The sequence below is a fragment of the Stegodyphus dumicola genome, chromosome 7 (genome assembly GCF_044657685.1).
Source record: "Stegodyphus dumicola isolate Sdum_Otavi_A_Nest chromosome 7, ASM4465768v1".
Lineage (NCBI taxonomy): Eukaryota > Metazoa > Arthropoda > Arachnida > Araneae > Eresidae > Stegodyphus > Stegodyphus dumicola.
The window spans coordinates 106,090,593-106,113,060 of NC_140774.1; the positions used below are offsets into that span (position 1 = coordinate 106,090,593).

The 22,468-nt window shown below is 27.9% G+C and overlaps 1 protein-coding gene across 1 annotated transcript in view; it reads left to right on the forward strand.

Moving 5' to 3' along the window:
- Positions 1-21,178, forward strand: part of LOC118180869 (uncharacterized) — a 778,920-nt gene extending 757,742 nt beyond the window's left edge. Inside the window, exons 23-24 of the mRNA XM_085820677.1 lie at positions 2,147-2,244; positions 13,569-21,178. Of these exons, the coding sequence (XP_085676803.1) occupies positions 2,147-2,244; positions 13,569-13,712 (242 nt within the window). The 3' untranslated portion in view covers positions 13,713-21,178. The remainder of the gene's footprint in view (positions 1-2,146; positions 2,245-13,568) is intronic.
- The last annotated feature ends 1,290 nt before the right edge of the window (positions 21,179-22,468 follow it).

Here is a 22,468-nt window from a genome sequence, read left to right on the forward strand (position 1 = left end):
TGCAATTAAAATAATGTAACTTTTATAATAATATAAATATTTTATAGTAATTTTTTTATTTTTATAATTCCTTCATGCTACTACTGCATGCATCAATTCATTTAAAAAGACACTATTGCTCCATATAAAATTTGGATGTGATGTATTTGAGATTATTTCTTAGAATTCTGTAACTCTTCATAGTTAGTATTATATAAGTTACTTGTTTTGTAGAGTCATTAGGATTTTTTTGAGGCCGGAGAGATGAAAAATTAACAACGCCTTCGCCGGGAATCGAACCACGGATCTCTGGAATACCAGTCCAGCGTGCTACCGGTATAGTCACCAAATCCTGGGTGCAGAGAATCATCATCCACAACCCTTTTAGTTCGGGTGCCACTTGTAGAGTCATTAGGATTTTTTTGGAGGCCGGAGAGATGAAAAATTAACAACGCTTTCGCCGGGAATCGAACCACGGACCTCTGGAATACCGGGCCAGCGTGCTACCGTTACACCACGAAGGCACGCTAGGGAAGTGAGAGAAATACCTTATAGTTTACAATAAAGTAAACAATCATATGATGTGCCTTATTTTTCAAAGTGTTTCAGCTTAAAAAATTCAGTAAACCATCTTTGCCTAAGTTATCATCTAATACAGATTTTAAATATGTTACTCAGTTTTTTTGTTTGTTTAAATTTGATACCTTTTAGCAAAATCAGAATTCTATTTTGCATTCTTCTTATTTCATTGCTAAGTATCCTGGTATTCCTTTGAGTATTATTTTACTGTATTCAAAATTTAGAATAAAGTTATGTTTTTAACTTGGAAATTTGAAACAGTCAGGCCTATTTTTAATGCTAAAAGGCTTTCAGTGATTTCATCTAAGTCATTTTAAAAAGCAAAAGAGAGATTTCGTTTGAAATGGTTGTTTGCTTATTCATATTTTATCATTTATTATTTATGTTTATGTACATATCCTTTTGTTCAAAGTATTCATTGATAAAGCAAGCTATTCATTTGGAATTTGCAGTATTTGATTTAAGTAGTCAAAGATGTTGCTGTATATTATTTAAAAATAAGCACTTCAGAGTCTTCTCCCCTCATTTACAATCATAATATGTGGTATCATCACTGCATAGGGAGGATTAGAAGATTGTAGAAAATTAGATAACTCATCATATTCTGCACCAAAAGTTACTATGGTTACAAGGTAAGCCAGAATGTAGGAAATATCTTTGAAGTACCTATTCTAAAGTAATAGATTATAGCTTGCTCTCTGAAGCAGAAATATATTAAGTGGTGTCATCCAGGAAACTCCAGTATGTCAGCATCTTTCAATTTTTCTGGATAGTGTTAAATTTTAAGCAAAAGGCAAACATTAAATTCATATTTAAATTTTGAAAAAGTGCCAGCTACTTTCAAATACTTTGAGTAATTATTGAAAGGTGAACCTCGTTTTGGCAAACCTTCGGTGTCTTAAAGCAAAAAAAATTATATCAAAAGTTAGGAAATAAGTGCTGGCTGATTATCAAATAAGTGCAGAGGTAGTTGAAGAACTGATCGCTTCCAAAGAATTGGTCCACACCATTTTCAAAGAAGATTAGTGAGTACGTTTATGTGCATTGAGTTTCTTCTGTGAATTTTGATGGAGATCAAAGAGAATGCAGAAAGACAATTCCAAGCAGCTGTGTTTTAGAAGATTATGGTAGATTCCAGCTTTGTGTGAAAAATTATTACTCACACTGTGAATTTTGATTGTTCTATCTTATCAAGATGAGTCTATGGAATCAACGTTCTCTAGCAGTTCAACAAGATGACAATATTGCCATTGTATAATTGATGCCAAAAGAGGCATTCTCCCAATGTTTCCAAATACTGTGGGAGTGCAAGAGCAAGCATGTGTATTCTGATAGATGTTAGTTTAAAGGTAACTACTTAATAATGTTTTATATTTCAAACAAAATTGTCTTAGACAAATTTTCTGTGAACTTCTTGTTTATATTGTTTTGTATATTATTGTAATCTCATATAATATGTAGATGAACATATTTTATTTAAGTTCATCTACAAATTATATAAGAAACTATTTCCAAAAAAGTATTCTGTGTAAGCATTTGGTCTGAGGAAGTCGTACTGATTTATACTAATGTTTTTGTTTTATTTTAGTGAACAGCCTGAAAAATGCTTTTGTTCTAGTGTGTTTGAACAGGTTTCAACAAATTGTAACTGTACATACATTCCAAGCTCCAAATGAGTCTGTAAAGGTAATGACTATGCTATTTTTTATATTCATAAACAAATATGTATCAAATCCATGTAAACTAGTATCTATTAAAAAACTATCTTTATATGTAGCATTTTTTGTAATATTTTAAGACTAAATTCTTTTTAGTTGAACTATTTTATGAAACTGTAAACTGTAAGTATAACATAAGAAATTAATACAACTGCCAGAAAATATCTATAATCAGAAATTTAGAAAATATACATACTTTTCATGACAAGTTTGATTAGATTTAAAAAGAAATATCAGTTTTAGCTGGGAGGGAATACGAGTGTAGTAAAATTAAGATACTTGAATATGTTCTAACTTCTACACTTTTTAATAATAATTTTAAATTTACATTAAAAAGTGTATTACTGAGTCTGTATGCATTTTGAGTAGAAATATTAAAATAACATATTATGGAGGAACAATGAGTAGAACACTTTTTAAGGTTTAAGAGGAAATCTCTCAGAATTTTAATATCTTTTTTGAGATAATCTCATTTCATTAACTAGCTAAAATAAGTAGCAAGTATGAATATTAAAAACATGCAAGTGAAAAACTCATGTTTTAGAGCTAATATAATAATAAATATAAGATAGTTACTTGAAACAGGATAACCTAATAAATTGTCTTATTTATTATTAAGCATGTTATGTTTTCAGCAGTTATCTCCAGTGTTTGGGGCATGTTATTTAATTATATATTATCTTTCATTTAAGTAAAATATATGTTGTATAGTATGAATAATCGTCATATTATCAGAATGAAAGTGATTACAATGTAAAATGTTACAAACATTATAAATGATCAATGGGTAAATGATCAGTGGGTCACTCATTGATCAATAAATGATCAATGGGTAAAGGGATTCATACAATTCATGATTGGCATAAGGTTTTTAACACATTGATGACTGGTTTGTTTGTTGTTTCTTTTCAAGTGTTCAGGTTTTTCTTTGGATCCTTAGTCATGTAATCACCAGTCATATGATAAATTTTAAATAGAACTTAAAATAATTACTGATGTTTTGTTATTAATATATTATTAAATACTGTATAGTTAGACATCTGAATATCATAATAATTTTTTCATATTCATATAATTATAATCCATTAATAAACTTTATTGAAATATTAAACTCAGCATAAAAGCTTAGCTTGATTGAATGTGTCTTGTTGTGACTTTTCTGACAGTAACATCTGATAAACATCTATAAATTTTTTTATGGTCAAGAGATAACAATAGTATATGTCATTAGCTTAGGCCATGGACATCTTTGATTAACTTGGACAATTTGATACGTGACAATACAAACTTGTCCAGCTTATTCCAAATTCTTCTTCATTTTGAAGAAATTCCACCGCCTCCCAGGAGACAGATTTGAGGGTGTCACACACCTATATACCCATCCACCAACTTCTTGAGAAAACTTTCAGCTTGATGTATTTTAAAGATCTCCATGCCACTTAAATATCACAAAAGCCACAAAGACATCCTACACTTATAAACAAACACCCAAGCCTTCTCCACTATTTGGACCTGTGGCCAAAGGATATGTGAGCTGCCTCTTCTTCCAGCATGTTAATAGTGAAGAGTTTTGTTGATTAAATGTCAAGATATTAACTCCAAATTAAATATTGTAGCATATATTTAGCTTAGTATTTATCGTGAATGGTTGTTAAAAAATGAATTGATTAAGATTATTTCCAAAACATTGAGTAATAATGAAAGTACCTGTGATTGTATGAGGTTAAAAGCACATCAACATCTTAAAGAATTCATTATATGCTTTTTAATACGCAGAAGATGAGATGAGATGAGGGATGCAGCTCGACCCTCCTGGCAGACTTTATGTCGCCCTATGGCCTTTTTGCGGGCTGCGCCAGAGCAAGCTAGAAACAACGCCTTCAACAAACAGACAAATAAGCAGACGATGAAATATATTTAAGTCATCATTCTACAGTCAGACTATCTAATTTAGTAGATTTTAAGACATTATGTTTCATACAGATATAGCAAAGGTTTAATAACTAAAACATCTAAAGCATATATGTAATAAAAACAGTAATAGAAAATATTATGGTGCCTAACAAAGGGGGACAGTATACTGCTTCTAAATGTATACTGTGCAAAAAAAAAAAAAAAAAAAAAAAAGGGAGACAGTTCTGTATCTCCTATTTTACTGGGTCAATTTACCAAATTCAAATTCCGTTTTTCATGTTTCGAAAGCACAATTTAGGATATACATTGGTTTGGCAACTAAGTAATTGTGGATTTCACTCGTAGATGGCTGCAGTTGAATTTTTAGGCTTCCAGAGGTAGTACAAATGTAAAACATATTTTGTTATTTGATAGTTGGCAATTCAGCTGTCAATCAGTAAAAAAGTTTTTTGATCGGTTGCATAGTTTTCGTTTGGCATTCGTTGAAAAATGGAAAATCAAAAGGAACATTTTCGTCATATTTTACTTTTTTATTTCCACAAAAGGGAAAACGCATCGCAAGCTCATAAAAAGTTATATGCTGTTTATGGTGACAAAGCCTTAAAAGAACGGCAGTGTCAAAATTGGTTTGCCAAATTTCGTTCTGGTGATTTTTCACTCAAAGTTGAAAAACGCTCTGGTCGTCCAGTTGAAGTTGATGATGACCTAATCAAAGCAATAATCGATTCGGATCGTCACAGTACAACACATGAGATTGTAGAGAAGCTTTATGTATCACATACATGCATTGAAAATCACTTAAAACAACTTGACTATGTTCAAAAACTCGATACATGAGTTCCTCACGAACTGAAAGAAACGCATTAACAGCTGCGATTTGCTAAAGAAACATAATGAAAATGATCCATTTTTAAAACGACTGATAACTGGCGATGAAAAATGGGTTGTTTACAACAGTATCAAGTGGAAAAGATCGTGGAGCAGGCCAGGTGAACCAACTCAAACAACATCAAAAGCTGATATTCATCAAAAGTAGGTTTTGTTATCAGTTTCGTGGGATTACAAAGGAATTGTCTACTTTGAACTCTTACCACCCAACCAAACGATCAATTCTGATGTCTACATTGAACAACTAACGAAATTAAACAATGCAGTTGAAGAAAAGCGGCCCGAGTTGACAAATCGAAAAGGTGTTGTATTCCATCATGACAATGCAAGGCCACACACATCTTTGGTCACTCGGCAAAAATTATTGGAGCTTAGTTGGGATGTTTTGCCACATCAACCATATAGTCCTCACCTTGCACCATCTGATTACTTTTTGTTTTGATCTTTACAAAACTCCTTGAATGGTAAAAATTTCAATAATGATGATTATGTCAAATCATACCCGATTCAGTTTTTTGCTAATAAAAAACAGAAGTTTTATGAACGTGGGATTATGATACTGCCTGAAAGATGGCAAAATGTCATTGATCAAAATGGGCAATACATTACAGAATAAAGTTATTTAGTTCCATGAAAAAATTGTCTTTGATTTTCTAAAAAAAAATCCGCAATTACTTAGTTGCCAACCCAATATTAGATTTATATACAGCATCATTCTAACATAAGTATTGTGACACAAAATCGGGCTTTTTCTGAAATGGCATACTAATTTTTCCATATTTCGATTCTACGACTCAAATTATGCCTAAATAGTAAATTTTGTAAAATTTGGTGCGAAATTTACGGAGAAATTCAAAAATTTATCTTCGCATATTTTTTCAGTTTTCGCCAAAAATAATTTACATGGCGAACTTCTTAATTTATAGCAACCTATTTTCCTTTCCTTTTCTTCATTGCAGATGAGTACAAAACAAGTCATCTTTCAGTCTTTTAAATGATTTTAACAAAGTGCATAAACCACATTTGGCTTTATTACCGCTAAAAAAAAGATGCCAAATTTCAAAACGCTCCAATATGTAAATTCAGGTATGTCTTAAAAAATTTTGAATAAAAAATTCGTCATTTTTTGTAGGTGTGCCTAGAAATACATCTATTTTAAGTGATGCTAAAAATTTTATAGGTTATAATACAAAATGTTTTTTAAAAATTTATAAAAAATATTTTAAAATACAAATTTTTAAAAGAAATCATAAAACATGCGCGAATTAGACTAAGCCTAAATTTTGAATTCTGGAACAAGGACTCAAGTAAGTTTAATATTATGTCGTAGAATCGAAATATGGAAAAAATTGGCACGTCATTTCAGAAAAAGATCAATTTTGTGTCAAAATACCTATGCTAGAATGATGCTATGTATAAATCTAATGTATATCCTAAGTCGTGCTTTCAAGACTCTAATTATAAACTTAATATGAGAGATAAAGAAAGAAAGCAGTATAAAAGGCTATCAAAATATTAGCAGATGATATGTCTCTTGATTGGGTCATATTTTACTTTGTTGACCTCAGCTTACTAATTGAAGTTATGTCTAAAGAAGTTTCGTAAATGGATGCATAGTTCTAGCAAGGAAGGTTCCTGCATAGTGTATGAATTGCAGAGATGTAGCTTAATTGCAAGATTAAATATAATAATAATAATAATAATAATAACATGTGTATAGTTTATATAAATTTTAAATATATATATATATATATATAGGATATATAAAATAGGATTTCTTTGCTCTTTGCGAACCAGCAACCTTTAATTAACTTTTTGCAATTCAGGATCTTCCCCCTAGACTAGTACTTTCCAGAACATTCGTGCCTATTACATAACCCCTACTATAAATAATGAATGCGCGCCATTTTGCGGGCAGAAGCTTTTCTCTTCCTCGGCTGTTAGGATCTATGCTACTGCGCTTCTCATCTGCTTTCCTTTTGTTAGAATTAGTTATGACACAAGTTTAAATTCAACCATACTTAGTTTAAATCACTGTTGAATATGTAATTTGGAGAATTTCATATGAAGTAAAGCCTGATCTATGGTGAAAGTTGAATCAAAGCTATGGAATAAAGATGTGCACTTAAAAACTAAATCATCTTGTCTCATCATTTGGATTCTGCCTTACCACTCTGCAAAAGGAATGCCTGAACATTGATGCCAAGCTTCATCATGACTACTGTAAAATATCACACACACACACACACATATATATATATATATATGTAAGATAAAAATGTATGAATCAGAATTATAATATAACTATAAACATTAATTCTTCCTCTCTATTCTAAAATCGTAATAACTTATCTGCATTGCGTCATTCAAATTAATCATGCTATCTTATGTAACCGTTAATACCAGATGCCTCTTGACAACCAATCACTGAATTGTAAACCAAAACTTTTCTCTTCGCGTGCTTCCATCTTTCATAACTACGCACTTCAGCTTTTGCTCTCTACTGTGCTAAGATGTAATTTCGCTGGCTTGCTTTCTATCCCAACAATATCAAAAATGTAAATCTTCTGTGGAAAGGCACGACTAGAGTGCCAAGTGATTGTGGCCACAAATATCAATTGGAAATAAAAATGGAATTAAAGCTGCCTCAACTGCCAAGTTCTTTAAAATCAAAATTCTTCTTCAATATGGGTCTAATCACGCATCGACACTGCTCCGGTTTTTCCTTTGCTCTTATTATGAAAATTAAATGTTTTTTTGATAAACGTTGAAGGCTTTCACCTTATGAAAAAAAAATACATTTTTTTTAATCTAAGTATTTTTATTTTTTCATAAAATGGAGTGTGTTTTTAATATTCATATGGAATGACATCAGTTCGAAAAAGGCCAGTTGCCTCTACAGAAGGAACAGAGGTCTTTTTTACAATAACTGCTAATTTGGCAAATCTTTTGGTCAGTGGTGAAGAATATTAAACACCAGTTTGCTCACCTGATAAACCAATATGATGGAAATGCTAGTATTTAGATAAAGTTGTGGAGTCTTCAAGTTTTGTAAAGAATAAGTAAATTTTAAATGTCTTAATAATAGTGAAAAATTTGAAATTGTGTTGATAAATGATGTTTTACAAAATTTTTATATTTTAAAATGCCTTCCTTAAAAAACATAATAATTAAATAATATGAAAATTGGCATCTTAATTTGTAATATAATAGAAATATTTTCATCAACAAAAATTTGAAAGAATTTTATTTGAACATTTAGGTTGTGAAAAAATTTGAACTTTTACCATGTGGAACTATCAAGAACTTTACAAAATTTCATTGGACATTCTTACCTCAGAACTCTAAAATATGCTATTGTTTAAAAATAATACAGTGCTAAGATTCATAATTCAATTCAAAATTTTATCACTTTCAATGAAATGTCAAAATATCGGTCAAAATTTTATGGCAATAATTTTTTGTTTAAAAGTTCATATGTTTGTATTTTCAAAATTATATCTATTTGTATTTCAAAATTATATCTTTGACATTTTGCTGCTGTAATTGCTTTTTCTTCCACTCTGCTCACACAACCTTTCTTTTGAGGGGGGGATATGTAAGATATAACAAAGTATGAAAGCTGTTTCAAAAAAATAATTGACGACCTCAAAATTAACATTCTAAATTTGATGATCTACCCCTAAATTCATCTCTTCTCACAGGTTCCAGACTTTTCTATCTTATGTGACGTTTTAATGAAGATGCCTCTCGTCCATTCAAATTAATTCTAAACCAAAACTGTAAACTGAAACTTTCTTAGGAAACTAACTTAGGAAGCTTTCACCGAGTTGTACATTGTAAACATGATGTTTTCCTTTCCTTGCAGTGTTTTATTCAACTCATTAATATGACCCATAAGATCAGCAAGAAATTATAAATCAGCTTTCCAATTGTTGTGCTGAAGCTCTACATATATTATAATTAATTCATGTATTAAAATTGTTTTGAATGTGTTTTAAAAACCAAAAACAGATAAAAGAAAAATTCTACTTGCATTTTATGATTTTTTTTCAATATTTCTGGCCAGATAAAATTTTAAATGAAAGCTTGTAATGTATGTTTATATTAACTAATTGAATAGGACTTGGTTTTTATATATATAATTGCAAAACAGTTTTTTTAAAAACAAAATATAAACATGCTTAGTATTTTCGTGCAATAAGCTGCTGAAAAATTATTAGTAAAGACATAAAATAAGAAATTTAGAACTAATTTTTCACAAAGACCAAAAATTTAAATTCATAATTAATAAATTTCAAATAATCCATTAAATTTTACAAAGAATTTAAGAAATGTTAAAACTAAAATTTTTAAATGTCATAATTAAAAGTAATTAGGGTGCTAGCCTAAATTAAAGTTTATAAAGGAAAACTTGTCTTTGTGGTGCTAGTTCTAATACTTAATTTGTAAAACTATTAAAATATTTTAGGCACTAATATGTATTGAAATTCAGTAACAAAATTTTTAAGAAACTTGAAATAATTTTATTGATTGAATTGATTTAATGACCATTCAGACAGTTTATATTCTTTAAACTGTGTTTTCTCAGTTTGCATTTTTTCAATGTTTACTTACTTTTACTTAAAGTGCTAAAACTTATACAGATATGGACTAAATTATTTAATATTTTTACTGCTTGTCTAAAATTATATACTTAGTAAAAAAAAAGGATGCATTTTACAAAACAGGGAAAAGAAAAGTTATTGGAAGTGAAAATATGATTGAGATCAAATTTTTTTAAGTTTTTACATAAAAATATGCTTTCTATTTTTTTTCTGAGAAACTAATTCGTTGATTGCAAAAATAGATTCTTAAAAGTTATTAAGAATATTCTATTGAATAAAATAAAAAATTGGGGCAAAAACATTGAAAATTATAGGAGGAGAAAAACATTTCAGTTGTTAAATTTTTCTTCAAAAAATTTTAATTAAAAAATAATTACTGGCCAAAAAATTTCTTTCAGCTTAAAATCATTTTGTCATGCAAAAACACTTAATAATATTCAGAAAAAGTAAAGTTCTTAAATAAAAAAAATCACTCAAAAGGTATTGAGTCTCTTAAACATTTTATGATCTTCCAAAAATTCTATGATTTCATCGTCTAACGCTACAAATCAGCACAACATATTACTGCAGCTAATCCATAGCACTTTAGTGTAATAAATTAAATCAGTATAAATGGTTCCTGTTTCTTCAAGGAATGTTTGAAAAGCTCATGTTTAAACCCTCGTCCCTTAAGATAAGTTGATTGTTTGTATCACTGTGGAAAACAGTATGTTAATATGGCAAAATTATTTAATGCAAGGATTATTGGTTTATAATGTAATGATATTTTCTAACCTTGTTTTTACAGTGTTTCTCAATTAAAATAGTGGCTCTAATATGTTTTCCAACCATAGCAGGAACACGATCTGTACATATCCCAATGAGCTTTTCCCAGAGCAGATTAATCTTATCAATTGAATCAGTCAATTCATTGGGTATGTCTTCCCCCATTGTTCAACTTTTCATTGGGCAAACATTTGCAAGTTCCTCAAAAATTTCAAACTTGTCTGTAATACTATGGATAAAAACTAAAAGTTGGACAGTATCTTTTATGTCTTTACTATCAATTACTATTGAAAAATATTTAGAATCGGACATATTACCTTTCAGTTGTTCAAAAAGGTGTGATGAAATATCAGAAATTCTTCATTGTATTAACATTCTTGAGAGAGAAATGTGTTCAGTCTTTCTTTTTATCAGGGCAAATACACTTCATAGAAATTAACAGACACTTTTTCCCAAATTTGCAATCAGTAAATGGCGGATTAGTAACAGCAATTTCTCATGACATTTTATAGCTAACTAAAATTGGCATATCAGCTTTTCAACTAAAATTTTGAAATACGTTTTGTTCCCCTTTTATATTCTTTTTTAACTCTTCAATTTTCAACGTACACTTATCTAGACGTTTTGTTTCAAAATGTCTTCATATGTTATATTCTTTGGCTACTGACACTGTCTCACAGCAGTATAGGCAAATATATTTGTTTTTAAATTCAATTAAAAAAAATATGTCTGTCCAATTGAGATTTAATGTTCTTCCTTCGGATTCTATTTTCATTTTATGTTGTAATGACATCTCTATTAATAGAAAAAATGAGTTTAAATAAGTATTATTTAGAATTAAAAATAAATTGATGAAATGCATTACACCAATATGTAATTAAATACAAACTATAAATATGTAAGACTCAATAAAATTTGAACTAAATTGGAGTAGCAATGCACAGGCCCATTAAAAATGCCTCTTTTTTTAAAAGTTGAAATGTGAAAACAGAAAATTTTTTAGGAAAAAATAATTGAAAAATATGCTTTTGAAATTTTAGGGTTTGCATTTAGAAAATTTTTAGAAAACAAAAGTATGATAATAAAGCAAAAAAATATTGTTTTTGTTTAATTATTTCATCAAATTTCAAAACAAAAAAAAAAGTAAAGTAAAAAATCGGTACATTTATCTTTTAAATAATATAGTAAAATATATACAATTAAATAAACAGTGTAATTTAAATGTTAATAACCACTTGCATATTAATTAAATTTCATCACAATTCTAGGGCATCTGTAATGTAATTATAACATGAAAACATAAATGAGGCTATATACTAAAATGTGTACATATGTTAAAAGAAAGAAAAAAATTTTAATTAGTTACACATGCATAGATAATATGCTTTTATGTGTGTGTGCATGTGTGCATTGTAAACGAAAACAGAAACATCAAATATTTGAGTTCCTTTTTTTTTAACAATCAATAATTTTAAATGGTTACCTGTAATTCACTGAGTAACTAATAACAATAATATTAGGAATGGTTTTAAATTTATATAAAATTGTGTATGGGTATTAAATTTATACAATAATAACTCAAACCAGAGACTAAAACTTTTTTTAGTATTTTCTAAAAAAAGGATTGCAGGATTCAAATTATTATTAATATTATTTTTAATCATACACTGAAATTTTCAGAGAGAAGTTTAGAAAATAATTGAATGTCATCTTTAAAATAAATATTTTAAATGTAACTCTTATTATTATGTTTAAAAAATATCAACCCAAAGATACACTTATATTAATTACATATAAAAGTAATCAAAAACTTAAAAAAATAATGTACTATTTTGATACTGACTTTTAATATAAATATTAATATTTACACAATTTCATACAATGATTCACAAGTTTACATCATTTGAAAATCAGAAAAGAGAGTTCATTTATTGTAAATAAGCACACAATTCAAAATATAAATGAGAAAATTAAAATTTGGAATTCTATCATCTTATCTTAACTATATAATCGGATTGTACCAAATAATTTAATTTCTAACTTTTTTAACTTTCACAACTTCAATGAGAAAAAAAGCTCTTGAATTATGTTAAAATGAAACTTACTTAGAAAGCGGGAAAACATGTTTTGGTAGTAGTAGCACTGTCTCACTTATCACTCTTTTGGTTCTCGGCTCACTTATCACTCACTCTTTTAGCAGCTGAAAAACCTTTTTTTCTTTTTTTTCTTTCTTTCTTTTTTTTTTTTTTAACAGCACAACTTTTTTGTGTATATAAATTGCATATCCAGTTACATGGAATCGCACACAGCAATCAAAATTTTGCTACAATTACAAAATTGAATTATGAAAATACTGTAAAATTTTTTTTAAAAAGATTTTATTAACTCAACTGGAGAAATTTTGTTGAATTTTTGTAAAAGCATTAACAGTATTTTTGTCCTTGCAACAGAATTAATTTTTTCCTACAAATATAAATTTTGTTTAAAACAACCAAGATGTACTCAACATGTTTTGTAGTTTTAATCAATTCCTTTTTCTGGGTGCCAGCTACATTATTAAAAGATCAATGACGGGCCACAAAAAAATCACTCGGTAGGCCGCATGTTATGCACCCCTGGTCTAAACAAATGAATGAACATTAACTGTTGTGTAAGAGACTGCACTCATTTGGTTGGTCAGAATTCTTGATTTAAAAATTTCTAACTGCTTTAAATTAATTTGAAATCATTATCTTGAAGTATCTTGTGTCTTTTGACAGATCATATTCCTTTAAGTTGAATATAAATAAAACCAGACATGATTGTTGAGCTATATAAACTTGACAATTTGCTTTGAAAACATGTTTTAAAGAATTACTATTTTTTTAAATGATAAATTATTATGTGTGATGTTACAGATTACTTGTGAATACAAATGCAACTAATTTTTGTATCTGTTTCAACAGCATTTGATAATGTGAGACTTTTTCATTTTTTCTTTGAATTTTAAATTTAATAGTTATAAAAATATTAATTCGTCAGTGTGCTTTAAGCATTTAGATTTGAAATTATAAGAATAATTTTTACTGTGTATAATTTAAGTACTGAGCTAAGCAAATTATTGCCATATTTTTTACAGGCTCTTTGGTTATCAAAATTACGTGACACTATGGATCGCTGGAAGCGAACTCTACAAAATACAGTATTCCGAAATCAAAGAACAACTTCAACTACTTCAACAGCTACCATTCAGCCACCTGATAATATAACAACTGTGAAATAGCAACGACTTGTAGATGGAAGTCATTTGACTTATCTTTCCTTTGAAAAAGCTAACAAAATTATATGATAAATAAAACTCGTTTGTTACTGAGATCACTCTGTGCTGATGCCACAAGTGCCAAACATCCTTTTACAATGCTATTTTCGTAACAGACATGACATTTTGGGTATTAGCATCTACAAGAATCTAGTCAAAATTAGGTAGTTTATCTGTGATTTGCATTAAGCACTGGAGAATTTTTATGGTGGTAGAATAACTTGGATTCTAACCCCATTATATATACGAAGATTAAAACGTGTGCTGTAGACATTTGAAAAATGTATATTACTATACAGATTACAGGTACATGTAGAGTGAAATCCACTTAATTTCTTCAAAGGATTAGATCACTAATCCATTTTGGGAGGTTTTTTTTTTTTTTTTTTTTTTTTTTTTTTTTTTTTTTAAGTTGGAGGCCTGTTATGATGTCATGAATATTTCTTATGTGAAATTTATCTTTGTTAAGTTCATTTATGTTGCTTCTATGTTGTTGAATCCTCTTAATACAGAACTATCAATGTACAGTCTGAATGTGCTCAAGTAAGCAATCTTTAGAGTTTTGTATTTTATTTAAATGTCTAATGATTGCATTTCTGTAGCATGTGGGATATATAATCAAATGACAAAGGAGTAATCCAAATAAATGTGCACAATTAAATGTTGCAAGAAATATGTATGAAAAAGCGTATGCAATAATTAACTCTAGAAAGAAAAGTATGTATATGTATAATTGAGCATATTGTGATAAAAATGAAAAATATTTTTAAGTAAAATGAAAAATTTTAGTTCACAACATTTTAAATGAATTATAGTATATGTAACTGTAATGAAATGTCAAACATTGTGTTCAGATCAGGTATTTTTAAAATGATAAGAAAATGTGAATTAAGATAGCATTTACGTGAAAATATTTTGTATTTAATGTAAAATTTAATTTATTGTTACATTTTGTTTCCAACTGATTAGTTCATTTTAATTTGAATTCATATGTTCGTATGTTAAGTGTATTTTTTGTACAAGACTGATGTTGTATGTTTGGTGGAAAATTCAGTTAGAAAATTATTTCTATATGTAGTCTTGTTATCCCCCCCCTTTTTTAAGGATTTCCAGAGCTTATGGTAATTTTCTTACATGCGTTCTAAAATGTACTATAATATATCATTAAATATGTAGTTGTTCTACATGCAGAAAAATATTTCATATTTTAATATTATAATTTACTTTCAAAATTCCATATTAAGTGTTTGGATGAATCGAATATAAAAGTTCTGAATTAAGTTATTTAAATTATTTTTGCATTTCAATCCAAAATATTTGAATTTTAGCTAATTTTAAAGTGGGTGTGCTTTGTCTGTAATTATTTTTATGCAGTGTCTTTTGTCAGTAACTTCTTTACTAGTATCTTTAAAGTTTTTAACATATAGTTATTAATGTCTGACTATTGAACTCAGGGGCTCTGAAGCAGGAAGGGATTTTATGGCTTCAAGGGGAGAATGCACTGAGCCTTTTATTTGGCTGTTAGGTATTAGTTTTAGTTTAGGAAGGTAAAAAACTATTTTTATCAACTTTTTCTATACTTTTTGTTATTTATTTTATAAGGCACATTAAAAAATAATTTTAATAAATGTGTATATGTATTTTTCGAATTTGGGAAGAAGAGGAGAAAATAATCTTCTACCAGCTGTGAAAGAGGTGCATGAGGCAAAATAAGTCAAGGATCTACGATGCTAGATTCCAGCAACATAACATTAAAGATTGGTTAGTTGATATTTATTGAAATGTAATTTAATGTTTCCTGATGTCTTACATATGTAAGTAAATTTTTAACTGGAATTAATGAATTGGGAAGTACATTTGAAATAGATTTTGACGTATTTATAACGTTTAGATATTTTGACTGTAAAATAATTTCAACAGAAATAATTAAGTGGATTCTACTGCATGGATTTTCCTATCTGAACAAAAGCTGTCTTTTTAGAGAAAAGGATGGAAAAAGTGTAAAGTGTTAAATTGTTCCAAGTAGTGAATTAGAATCATTTTTTAAACAACAAATTAATTGCTCTTGGAGGAAGATAAATTCTTTCTATGACTATTTTTATAAATAAATTATTGCATAAATTGCTTTTAAATCATAATTAAAACTTAGGGTAAGAATATCTCTAAAAATATTTAGTTTATCTGTATTGTATAAGAAAAATTACATAGCTTATTAGAAATAATATATGAAAATCAAGGTAGTTAGATGATTTCTTTTCTAAATGCACAAGTGAGTTTTATATCCATTGCTGTGAGGAAGGCATTAGAGCTTAATCAAACTGGTTTAAATTAATTTTATTTTCATATTTTATAAATTAATTTTTAAAATGTAATATCATTTTTGAGTTTTGAGATTGATTTTATCATCATTATTTTACTTTATGAATTACTAAAGAGCATCTTAATTAATCCTATGTTAATCGATAAGTTTTCAATCTATTTGTGAAATGCTGTGTTTACATTGCATTTAGTGCCTTGATTTATATGTTGATTTATTTTATTATTTGTTTCATATTTCGTCATTAATGCTTCAGATTTGATCATGAGAATGATTTCCAGATAACTAAAGAAGCTAAACAAGCAAAATGTTTTAAAGAACAAGGTTGTGTATATAAAGTGGAAACAAACTTCATGACCAGATAAAAATGACTATGCTAATTTGGAATTTTGAAATGAAGGGAAAAAAATCTTTTAAAATATAAAATCAATGATAATTTTCATAGAAAAAAATTGTATTCAAAATTTTTGAAGCAAAGCTATATTTAATGTCAGTAAAAGTGTATCAGATCATTTAAACTTCTTGTGAATATATTTCCTGTCTGAATATGTCTTACCCACATATTAAATGTAGATACTTATAATAGACAAAAGGGTTAACTGGTGCAATATACATGATTATAACACATGGTATAATTAACTGGTATAATACACATTACAGCCTGTTCAGTTTTCTGGTGATTATACATATGACCCACCATTATATATAATGGTGTCATTTGTAACCTTTTAATGTATATATTAAAAAAAAACTTTTAATTTTGAAAAAAAAATTTCAATAATTTAAGAATTTTAAAGTATGTTTTAAATTTTGTTATTTTGGCTTGGAAATTGTACAATAATGTAGAATGTGACAATCAGTTTATTTGGATTTCATTTGTTTTAAATCAAAAATTTGTAATCATTTTTTAAAGTATAAGTTTAATACTCCATCTATATTTGCTGTTTAAAGCTGATTTGACCCGCTGGTAGCTCAGATCATGTTACTATAATATTCCCTGAACAGGGGCTGTGGAAGAGATATCCTGAATATAACTATGCAGTTTATATTAATTGGGGGCAACAATCTCCATTGTGCTCAGTAATGTTTTTACAGTTGTAACAAATGCATCAGTTCATCTAAGGAAACACACCTAGAATGCTAGTGATTGCTTGGCGTTTTAACTGAGTAAACTATCAAGAAATGAAGTGTTTAAAGGATGAGTTGCAACAGAATTAGTTCATCTATGAAAAATTTACAATCATTTAAAAATGGGATGGAACTAATCATAAAACCTGAAGTTCAGAATTCCAATTTACAGAATGAAATTATGTCAGATATTGTGTTTAAACATTCTGTTACTTATTTAGGCTTATATAACTTCCTCATAATGAAGGATTCAAAGGAAATTTGTCTAACACTGGCATATCTAATGCTTTCATTACAAGTATTTATTATGTATGTTAACTTATTAATAAAGAATAAGTTACTTGGAAATTATATATAATCCTTTCACTACCTTGCCTAAAATTTTTGTTTTATATTACATTATTAGCTGTTATCTTGTATAAGAGCACAGTATTCATGCTATTGAAAAGGAAAGTTCAAGGCATTTCCTGAAGTTATTTTATATATAAAATATAAGATTCATAAGTTTGATACTTCTTTATAATGTGCATACTTTTATGCAATCTATAACGATCCAAAAAGTATTCAGGCATCATAGTATTTATAGGTCATTCTTAAATGCTTATGCAGATAGTTCTTTTTAAACTTCAGTACCAATGTGGACTTCTGCATAAATATTCAGTAACTTGTGACTGGAACATTTTAATTCTTTCTATACTAAAATAAGAACACAAGCATATGATTATATACAATAAAACGCAGTATGTAGATAAAATAAACATTTCCTCAGAAGAAAGTTATGGTCTTTCATAGTGTAACATGTTTATAAACCGTGTGAAAATTTAAAAATATTCCTCAGTTTACGAATATTTTGAGAAATCTTCTCATAATATAAAAATATAAAACTAATGGTAGATTATACAAGGAATTAAAATAATTAAATATGGTAATTGAAATGACTAACTACACTTTTATATAAAATATGAAATAAATATTCATATAACATTCCTATACTAGTGTTCATTGTCACAACTGTCAAACTTAAATGAGTATTGTAACCTACTTGTTATACTATCAAACAAAGCACTGTAGCCTATGAGTGAGATATATATCCTTTTATATACTGTTGGTGAATGTAAATCATATTTTGCTATGTCGAAAGGATAATTGAAGAAAATTTATAGTGAATTCAAAACTTAATTGACAGATCATTAGATATATTTAATGTTTCCTATGTAAATCTGAATACATAAAATTAAATCATAATTTTAGTTATCGATGTAGTTAAAAGAAAACAAAAGTATGTTACAAAATTTCAGGTGGTTTATAAAAATTAGTATATATAAATTTGCATTAAAATGAATTGCGAGTTTTAAAGTATATTCTTCACATAATTCGTAGCATTTATATTCTGTATAGTCATTATTAATCATGACTAGGGCATAATGGGGGATGGGAGATGGTTTTCTGTTGTAAAACCTTAATTAATAATAAATATATACATATAAAGGTTTGAATTTTATTATCAGTCTGCTAGTTTTATAATTATTTTAAACACATAACTAACAGATATTTTGTATGAATCTGAATTAATTCATGTTAGATAATTAAGAAATAAATCTATCTTTTGCACTGAATTTAAACGCTTATCTGTGAATTGTACATTTTGTTTCTAATATTTATATTAAATGATATTTTGTGCTTGTATTTGCTATGTCTGACAGCTGAGATTAGCAATTTTAATTACTGTAAAATGAACCAAAATCAGTTTATAATGCCTTCATATGTAAGTTGGAAGTGATTTCAACTATTTTCTGCGACTTCCTTTTATCATTTTATGATGATGATGCTTCTCTTCAATTGTATTCATACTGAAGTTCTCAATTTTTAGTCATATCCTTGACTGTGATTGGAAGAAATGTCATTTTATAAGTGGCAGTTACCCATAAAATGGCAAGGTCGAATAGCAAGAACATCAGACAACTGCAATATATATGCAAGTTTCATTTAGTGTGAAGTGTAATATATTTACATATGCAATCACTATCTATTAATAATAATTATAAGTTATAAATATAAATGTGTGCTTCAATAGCAAGAATCACTACTTTCTGTTTTCATTGAAAACTGAAAAAAATTTTGTTCATTCATACTAAGCTGTATAAGTTCAAAGAGTGCATTGTACTAAACTTAAGTAGTATTTTATCTGTGATTTTTGTGTTAAAAAACCTAATTCAGTCATTGCCCTTTTTTATCCATATTAATGTAATACTATAGCCATAATGTCACAGTAGTGTTCCCATATCCATGAGTAATATGTTCCAAAATTTACTGCAGGTATGCGAAACTGCAAATAATTATGAACATTGTATATAATACAGGATATTCAAATAACATACATAATTACAGTTACATTGATAGTCTATATAAGATACTAGCATTATGAAATAAAGTAATAATATTAATAATATAGTGTTCTGCATACTGCAGTACAGTATATACTATATTATTAGTAAAGTAATATAAAATATATTGTGTATTAGAATATTTTTTTACTTACAAAAATAAAACATTAACATTTTAATTTAATCCACAAAAGAAAAGTGAATTTTTTTAAAAAAAAAAAGGTTCTTACTGTATGTGGTAGAAATAACAAGCATTCATTTTCTTATTCCTAATAACACATTAGTAGTTTCCAAGCACTTGTAGAATCATAAATCTTATGTGTTAAAAGCCCACACTGTGGAATTAAAAAAAAAAATTAAAAAAATAACTTTATAGAATTGTAAAGCTTTAATAACACATTATTAATGTGAATAGTATGAATGTTAGAAGCAAGCATGGAAGAAAGTTTGAAAAGAAGAAATATGGAAACAGAAATGAAAGATAAGCCAAATAATTTCGGACCTTTGATTTCTTACTAACTTATCACTGAGATGCAAGTTCAGAGTTTTAAGAGTTTCTTATAAACTGAGAATATATGTAAAGCTCTGTTATAATGTTTTCAATTTCTTGTATTTAGTTACATCAATCTGAATAAAATGTGTAGGACAATAACATTGTGTGTGTCTGAAGTAAAGTATTTTAGGTATTTACAGTCTGTTGCCATTTGTTTTCATCAAAAAACTTATGAAACTTATTGTAATTTCTTTTTCTGCATCTCTGAACAGCTGTGGATATGGGGGCATGAGAGTACTTCGTATAAAGGTTTATTCAGTTAGAATGTCATCCATTTTTATAAATTACTCAGTTTACATATTCCATAGCAGTTGTTTCATCATCAATTCTCAGATTTTTTACTTGTTAATAAATCCTTCATTATATATTAATAATGTAAGAGCACAGAAGTACAAGGATCTTTGCCTATCACAATAAAAACGAAGTCGAAACACTGCACAACATACTATTGCACTAATCAATTCCTTTCATTAAAAGAAGATTAGAATGCTTCAATCAAAAAAAAAAAAAAAAAATGGTATGGTGTCTGAAACCCTTTAGTCTTAGGAACTTTTTTTAATGTATAGCTTTTAGTTTTATGAAATCTCTTAATCTTAAAATTTCGGAGAACTATAGAAATGAAATTATGAATAAAATTAAGAAGAAGAATGATTATACAGATATGTGTGTGTGAGTGAATGAGAGAGAAATAATAATAAAAACCACCTTATGCAAATAAATATAATTTCGAATGATATGCTGTGCTAAATCTGCAAGAAAAGCTATAAAAACATTAGCAATACATCTCTTTTTGTACAGTACACATTAGAGAAAACAACTCGTACCATTTATAAGACATTTTAAAATAAAAATTGCATAAATAATGTACAGTAAATGCAATTCATTAAAAAAGAATATAAATATTAATTGCTTTCAGAACATGAATATGTAACTGCTACCATGTCTTTTGTAATTATTATTGTTTTTACAGTGATAGTAAATATTAAAAAAAAAAAAAAGGCTGATTTGCTGTAGTCTGAAATTGGATGTGAAGAGAAATACCAAATTACTGTAAGAACTGGCTGACTAGAAAGATGTAGGTTTTTGAAGTAGTTTTACATGGTGCATGGGAATTTTTTCCATACATTCACAAAAAAATCCTCCATTAAATAGACTTGTGTAGTAGCACTGACAAGAGTAAAATGATTTTTAAAATAAATATTTTCTTTCTGCTTACAATTTCTGTAAAACTACATTTTTCTAATCTTGTTCCAAACATTTTTGCAATGCATTGTTTTATTTCCTTTTATAAGTGTGTCCTTCTGTAAGTGTTCAGTAGCTTTAGTTTTGAATTGGATTTATCTTTCATGTATGATTTTTCATCTGCAGTATTACCCTTGATTTCAGCAGGTAGTTCATTATTGAAATCAAAGTGTAAGAATTTTCAGTTTTAGTCTCTAATTGAAGTATTATACTATTGTAAATTACTGTCATGATTTCTTGATATTTTGACTTTTTTAAAAAAACCTTACACTAAGAAAGAACCCAGAAGCTCCTAATTGTTCCTTTCAAGCAATCCAGTAATTTCTGTTTAACCATTTTCACAATAAAAAATGATTGGCCAAATCGGCAGACCTCAAAAGATGCTTCAAAGTTTTCTTAGAAATACATAAAAGACAGTCTGGAGGAACATCTACAACAGTATAATATAAGTGTCCTTGCAGCATCTCATGTGAATTTATCATTGAGACACTTGGAAAAGGTTCAGATAACAGCTGAACCTAGTTTTTCCTTTTGCCAGTCTTTGAATATAATAAATTATAAATATGTGTCTAATGTTCTTCATTCTATTACTCAACTTTTTTAAATAAATGCTATTTCACCTCTCTCTCTCTTTTTATAGTTGTCAGTATGATGTAATATATTCTTCCATATCTGAAGTAGATATCACTACAAATATACCTTCCTTAATGATGGAATGTATCTTAGCAGTTAACTCCTATATATTTTTATCTCAGTTGCACTTTTGGGGACAATAGGGGAAGCAGTCATACTGCATTTATTTTTGCAAGCTATTACTATGGCTTCATTAGAAATTCACATTTTGATTACATATACGTTTCATGCATGAATTTATATATATTTTTCTATTTCAAGAAATAGTTTCAACTTTTTACCATCATTGTAAAGTATTAGAAACTTAAGTCTTCCATTAAACTTGTATTTGGCCATAGTGCCAACTTTTCTGTATAGTTAGTTCTTTATTACACCTTCAGCTCAGTTAATACCATTGCATATTAACTTTTGTTTTTCATAGTTTAGACAAATACATTATTTTTGGAAAAGCTTTAAGGATTTT